This window comes from Oryzias melastigma, linkage group LG23 (genome assembly GCF_002922805.2).
Source record: "Oryzias melastigma strain HK-1 linkage group LG23, ASM292280v2, whole genome shotgun sequence".
In the NCBI taxonomy this organism is placed as follows: Eukaryota; Metazoa; Chordata; class Actinopteri; order Beloniformes; family Adrianichthyidae; genus Oryzias; species Oryzias melastigma.
The window spans coordinates 22,407,914-22,415,255 of NC_050534.1; the positions used below are offsets into that span (position 1 = coordinate 22,407,914).

The 7,342-nt window shown below is 46.2% G+C and overlaps 1 protein-coding gene across 1 annotated transcript; it reads left to right on the forward strand.

Annotated features, from left to right (window-relative positions):
• The first annotated feature begins 5,045 nt into the window (after positions 1-5,045).
• LOC112157823 lies at positions 5,046-6,686 on the forward strand. Its single transcript, XM_024290855.2, has 4 exons — positions 5,046-5,245; positions 5,874-5,942; positions 6,045-6,284; positions 6,564-6,686. Exons 1-4 carry the CDS (start codon positions 5,126-5,128, stop codon positions 6,684-6,686), a joined length of 552 nt encoding a protein of 183 aa, XP_024146623.2. The 5' UTR covers positions 5,046-5,125.
• The last annotated feature ends 656 nt before the right edge of the window (positions 6,687-7,342 follow it).

Below are 7,342 nucleotides of genomic sequence, written 5' to 3' on the forward strand. Positions count from 1 at the left end.
CATGTGTGTGTGTGCATGTGTGAGTGTACATGTGTGTGTGTACATGTGAGTGTGTGCATGTGTGTGTGTACATGTGAGTGTGTACATGTGTGAGTGTACATGTGTGAGTGTACATGTGAGTGTGTACATGTGTGTGTGTACATGTGTGAGTGTGCATGTGTGTGTGTACATGTGTGTGTGTACATGTGTGAGTGTGTACATGTGTGTGTGTGCATGTGTGTGTGTACATGTGTGAGTCATATCTAACATCAGTTCTCCTCCATCAGCAGCAGATCTGATCTTTTCTCAGATCTCCTCAGATTCTGCTGTTCTTCTCCATTTGTTGGTGGATCCGTTCTGGATCCGTTCTGGATCCGTTCTGGATCCATTCTGGATCCGTTCTCGCCTCGACTGCAGAAGACTTTAGTTTCAGCGAGCGGCGCTGTGGAAAGTTCAGCCTTCCTGCTCGCTCAGAGGATGTGGTGGTGTGTCAGCGAGCTTCGCTGGCGGTTGTTGGCCTACAGAAATAATTAGGTCAAAGCTTCTAGGAAACAGAAGCTTCCTGCAGTGATTAAGAAGAAAGTGACAGATCATCATTTATTCCAGATAATTGAAATTTACCTCGAGAGCAAAAACCCTGATGTTGAGATATGCCCCCCCCCCGACACACCCACACAGACAGACAAAAGCTCCTTTCTGGTTGACCATGCAAAGGTTAAACGTTGCCCCGTTATCTTCCATCGACGCTTTTTGTTGTATCATCGTAATGATTTGACGCATCACACTTTCAGAATCTGCTGCCATGTCCAAGTTTGGTTTATCATCTACTTCATCTAAGTTACGATATTTGAGAAACTGTATAAAATATTCATTATAAAGGTAAAACCCTTACTCAGCTGCTCTTCTTCACATGTTCTATGCAGATGACACACTGTCTTATTTCTGAAACTTCCTGTCTTCTGGTTTTTGCTGCTCAGAATACAGAAGTTCTGTCCCTCCGTGAAGAAGTGAGGTCACAGAACTGAACCACGTTCTGCTTCATGGAAAACCAAATGTTGGAAAATGAAGTTCAAATGCTGGCTCACACAGGGACTCCCATAGAAACATCCAGTAATTTTATAGCACTTCAGGAATCCCACATGAAAGTATTTCTCCCTAAATACTCCTCCACACCCAGGAATAGAACGTGTCTGTCAGAGCGACGGCCAGGAACCAAATGAAATGACCACGGAGCGGTCTCAAGGTCCAAAGAAGGCAGCAGACGTGTTCCGTTGGTTCCACATGCTGGACATTGGATGACCACTAAAACACCAAACCCTGCCCGACTCCTGAAGAGATCCAATCCGATTCTGAGCATCTGGGTTACGGGCTCCAGGATCGTCCTGAGACCACTCGGTCCACCGGACCGGACTAAAGTTCTGATCCTCAACAGCATGGAGGACTTTGAGAAGTGTTTGATCACGGACGTCTGAACAGGTAAATGCAGCAGAACAAGAGTCAAACATGACTTAATAACATCACGGGATCTCTAAAAGTCAACTTAGGGAGTTCAGACCTGCAGACAACCAGAACTCAACGGACTGAAGGACATCTGAGAGTCTCCAGTCACGACAATGAGGACTTTAAACTATAAAGGATTTTCCTAAAGTAAAGAAAAACCATCTGCATGTTTGTGTGCATGACACCGTCTGAAACAGAGTTCTGTGTGGTTCTGTGAGGTCATGCTAATGTGGGTTTGGATCTCGTAAAAATGTTCTTACAAAGAAACGCAGAGAAGTTTCTGTTGTTGATCTTCGTTCCTGAAACAGAGACGTTGTTCTTCTGGAGATTCAGACTCTTTGGGACTTAGTGACCTTTGAACCTCCAGAGATCTGGATCTGAACTGAAGAGCTGAGCTCTGCTAAAGTAGGTCATTGTAGATGATTTGGTGATATCACCCAGATCTTATCAAACCATGAGATCTACAGATGCTAATCGGGGGAGGGGGTGGGGGGGGCTCTTCTGAGTCAAACGAGAAGCAGTCAGAGCTGACAGACGTTTGTGAAACTCTCTTGACAAAAAGCGGAATTCCCAGTCGGCCGTCTGACCTCTGGTGTCCAGAGACTTCTGCTGGTCACCTTTTCATCAGAAGATCAAACTTCATATCTGACAGCTGCTCTTTACTCTGCTGTTGTTGCTATGGAGACACAAAGACAACCTGGAGAGTGTCCTCTCAGCAGGTTTCACCCGCAGCAGCTCAGATCAACAGATTGAAAAGTTCAGATCCGAGTGTGAAAGTGAACCTTCTGAAGTGATGAGTCATGCTTCTCTGCTCTGAAAAGTGATTTTCAGCAGCAGAAAGGCTGCGGTGACGTCTCTACAGTCAGCAGTAAGAGTTAACCAGAGAGGCTGCTGCACCCCCCACCCCGCCGTCGCAGTTCTCCACCGCTGCGGCGGCACGATGACACTGAAGCCGAGTAACTTCTGACTGATGTAGGTCATTAGGTCGACCTGTGAAGATGGAGGCTGGTTTGTGAACGCGGCGCTCGAAAGCTGCAGGAGTTTGTTTAGGATCAGAAAACAAAGGCGTCTTTGGGAAACCGTTTGAGCCCTTCAGGAACCAGCCATGCTGGTGGCTCTCTGTGGCCAGAAGGTTTAGTTTGGAGGGTTTTTGTCAGGTTGGTTCTCCATGTTCAGGAGCAGATTCAGATCTGGGACTGGGACGCTGAAACTCTCGACACCAGAGGTGTCAAACTCAATCACACAGAGGCCAAAATCCAAAACACACCTGAGGTCGCGGGCCGAACAGGATTAACATTTATTGAACACTCGAAACCTAAATTTTAGAACTTAAAACCATACATTTTTAACATAATTATGAACTAGATATATAGTATTAGCTGTGATGATGTTAGTGTGAATGCTGGAAGATGAATTTGGCTGCTGAAGATGCTGAAGTTGGTAGCGAGCGAAAATATTAGCTAAATCCCAAACTCTCCTAAAAAAAACCAGGTTAGCCAAAACAGCTAGCATGTAGCTAAAATTTTGGCTAAATTCCAAAACAGCCTAAAATATCTTAGTAAATGCCAAAATAGTCCAAAAAGCTGCAGAATGCTAATTTTTCAAACCTTTGAACATAATTCTGAATATTAAAAAGTCAGGAATATTATTCCAGAATAAATCAACTTAAACCTTAAATAACTTTAATATTTTACTCTATAAAAATATATTTTGTCAAAATTATACAAGTTAGAAATGAGCCCAAGATAACATCGGGTCATTAATAACAATAAAATAAAATGATCTGGAGGGCCGGATAGAATTACCTGGAGGGCCGGATCCGGCCCCCGGGCCTTGACTTTCACACGTGTGTTCTAGACGTTGCGTCTCTTCGTTCTTGACGGCGTTCTGTTGGAGAATGTCGTCTCCATCGTTCCTCTCCTTGACAGAAGTTTGATCAACATCTTCTCTGGTTCTCACCAGCTCTCGGTAAACAAAGTAGCAGATGTTCAAACCGCCTCAACCATCTCCTTCCTGCACTCAGAACCAGGCCTCGTCCCCCCGCCCCCACGCGAGCCTCTGAAACCCTCGATGGGGTCGATGTCGGGGAACAGTTTCAGTTCTAGTGCCAGAGATGCATCACAGCCACTGTCTCACCTTCGGGTGAGACTAATGGGGATCCTTAAATAAATAAATAAAATAACCTCGGCCATCCTCCTCTCCAGGGCCCTGGCTTTTAAAGGCTATTGGGACACCATGCTCACGACTTTTCTTTTGTTTTTCTAAACACTGGCTATGACATCACCGATTTCACCAAATCGGATAAAAACGAACATTTCACGACGTTTATTTCTGACTCCACTGAGTTCTGATGGAGAAAATGACCGTTTATTTAAATGTTACATTTAAACTCGGTTTTTGTTTGAATTTGTTCGACCACAATGCAACTTATACTCACTAATCTGGTCACCATAGAGGCACGCTAGTTTTTCGCAAAGACTTCTGGGAAACTTCTAGAGCACTCGATTTTAGAATTAGTAGATTTGGACAACCCTAGAAAATGGTGAACACGCTATAGTGAGTAGGGGGCACTGGGACGTGGCCTGTAACTCATCGGCATAGACTCCCAAACCCCAGAGTTTCCTGTGTCTGGGGCTCCTCGGCGCCACCTGTTGGTCTGGAGGACTCCTCGTTAAAACTGGTTTCTCTGCAAACTTTATTGTCCCATAAGATGTGTTTGTAAAAAGATGAAGAAACTGTCCTGACCCTGAAGCTGCACCAGAAGATGAAAGAACAAACTGTGACCATTTTGGAGGAAACAGCGCCACCATGGTTCCTTCAGGGTCGCACTAACACCAAACGGGGACAGGAGCAAAGACTGAACCGAGAACGGCTCTCCATCTCATCTTCAGTAAACCGAGACTTCACTGCTTCAATGGAAATCTAAAGAGATGTTTCAGAGATTTGGAGTTTTCTCTACAGACGTTTCTTCAGACCTGCAGACTAACAGGAACTGAGTGAAGAACCTGCAGACCAAAAGCTCTGAGAGGATTTCTGCACCATGTGCTGAAACGATGGATCTTCTGCTGAAGATGCAAAATCTAAAACACATATGATAGTACGCTGGCTCAGAAGTGCTTATGTTTAATGATCTAATGATGGTTTCTTGGAAAAACCTTTAAAGACAGCCGCCGCATGCAGACCACCACGAGACCACCACCAATCCTGCACACCAAAGCATGCACACACGCTCGCGAGAGCATGCATGCAAGCTTGAGCGCTCAGGAGCTTTTTCTGCCCTGCTGATAACCCCGAGGTGTTGTTGGGGTCGTCCTGCACCCCGCCCCCCCCAGGGAGTCCCCTGCCGTCGAGCCGTTCTACGTGCTCGCTCAGGCTCTTTTAATGGAAACCTGACCAGGGAGTCTCCTGCGAACTTACGTTTAGCAGCATCAAGGAAATTTTTAGGAGAATTCTGCTGTCTAATGTCTCATCTGTGGTGTGTGCTGGAAGCCCACAGACCACAAGATGAGAGATACGTATCAAGGTAGCAGACATACACATCATGAAACTGTATATAAACGCCGGCGCAGGTCAGACCAGCATCAGTTCAAACGCCGTCAGAGCTTTCTGCTGAGGAACCTCCGTCTCGCCTCTCCTCCAGTCCAGCATGTCTTCCCGCTCCGCCGCTCTGCTCCTCCTCATCCTGGTGGGAACCGGGACGGCATCCGCGCTCAACTACATCTCCGCCAACATTTCAAATGCCCACAAAAATGTTGCTCACCACCTGGTAAGTGAAGCGGCGTCCCGCAGAGCCTCCGTTTAGGTCCTGCATGGTTTTCAGGTCAGCCGTCTGTCAGATGTTTGAGTGAGGAACGGTTTTCTGACCAAATTCTGATTGTGAGGAGTCTGAGCGTCTCTGAGACGACAAGTGAAACCTCTCAGTCAGAGTTTGAGCTCGGATGTTTTTAATCTCGATCTATCATCTGAGATCTGATGATCTGATGATAAACCCGAATGTTTGGATCCATTTAAGTTTAAACGATCAAGAATTAAACATTCTCATTCCTCTCAATGTTTTATTTGATGTTTTTCATTCATACAGATCAAATACATTTCCACATATTTGTCTGTTCTATATTTATGTTTACATTTGAGGACTTCTCAGATTTGATCTTGAAAATTGAATTCTTCTGCCCTTAAATATAAAACCGATTCAAGTCCTTGAAGAGACGTTTGTAAAAACTGACCGAAGAAACCAACATCCTGTATTTTTGTTGGAGTTTTCACTTGATGTTCGTAAAGTATAAACTCTAAAACATCAAAATATGAAGAATGTTTTTGTGTAAACAGGAAAGCCGTGGTGGTTTAATGACCCTCAGAGGCCTCCGTAGAGAGTAACTGTGTGTGTTCTGCAGGATCTGACCAGTCCCGACATCGGCAGAAATCCTCTCTTCGGTTTCATCAGGGAGAACAGCAGCTGCCCGGTGAGCTGGAACCTCACATCAAACTCACAGTTCCTCAGTCTGAGCCTTGAGGAGCTCCACATCCATGAGAACAAACTAAAGCGGTTCCTCCTGCATCCACAGAAAAAACACAACCTGCCGCCAAAGTTCAACAAGACCCTGGACATCTACACGCGCATCTTCTCCGTCATCCTGGACGACACGGCGGCCCCCGTCATCCTGAGCTCGCTGTCGGAGAAAGCCAAGGAGGTGGTGAAGACCAGCCTGCGGTACCTCCAGAGGAAGATGCTCGGCCTGAAGAAGAACCTGAAGGGCCACGGCTCGCACAGGACGGACGAGCCGGACGAGCTGGACAGCATCCAGGTGAGGAGGCGTTTCCGTTCTGTGATGACCTCTGAAGGATCTGGAGAACGTCCCGTCCAGAAGGTTCTCCTGAAGGAATCCTTCAGGAGAACCTTCTTCTCCTTCAGTAAAATGATCACAGATGGCTGAACAGGAAACGGAGGTTCTTAAAGTAGAACAAAAACAAGATCGAGTTTATCAGAATAAAGGATTTGGTTTGGTCATATGAATGGCGTGGACAGTAGGGGGCGCTGCTGCCTGGCGTTTGTGATGTTTGTGACCTCTGACCTCTGTCTGCAGGTGGATGACGTCACGAATCAGAAGAAGGCGTTGGCCGAGTACAAAGAGGTCTACCAGGCTGCCAACGTCTGCTACCATCATGGATACATGCGGGCTGCTGACTCCGCCCACTCCGCCAAATGAGGAGGAGCCACTCTTGGAATGATTGTTCGACTGATATTTTGCTATGAATCATCGGGTCTCATCTGTAATGATTTATTTATTGTCCCGACTCTAAAGCTCCACCCCTCTGAGTCGGTCTCCTCTGTAGTAAATTATTTATAGTTAATTTATCTTAATTTATTTTCTTGTTAACTGAATGAATTCTAATAAACTTTATCTGATCTTCAGAGCGGTGTGGAGTCTTTGAGGTTTTCTGACAGTCTGACACTCTCAGCTGAGATTGGCGTTTCACTCGCTCTCTGATCAAACGGATTCTTGTGGTTTCGATTCTCTGATCGCTGCAGAACCGGGACGCCAGTTATCAGCACAGCGAGCGTTAACCGCCATCAGACTCACTGCAGAATGAAAACTGAGAAGCTTCAGGACTCGGTGGAAACGTCCGTTTCATTCAGAAATGTGGCGAGCATGAAAACCGTCGGAACGAATGATGAGGAAGAGTTACTGCCGCGATGACGTCATCGTCTTCCCCTGCTCTCCCCCAATCACAGTGAGGGATTCCCCCCCAGATGATGATATAAGGAAAAAGTCAGTGCGTGCATGGAGCTCCGCCTCCTCGTGTCTTTTCATGGCGTCAGTTTTTCCAGAATCCCGAACCGCGGAGGATCGGATCTTCCTCA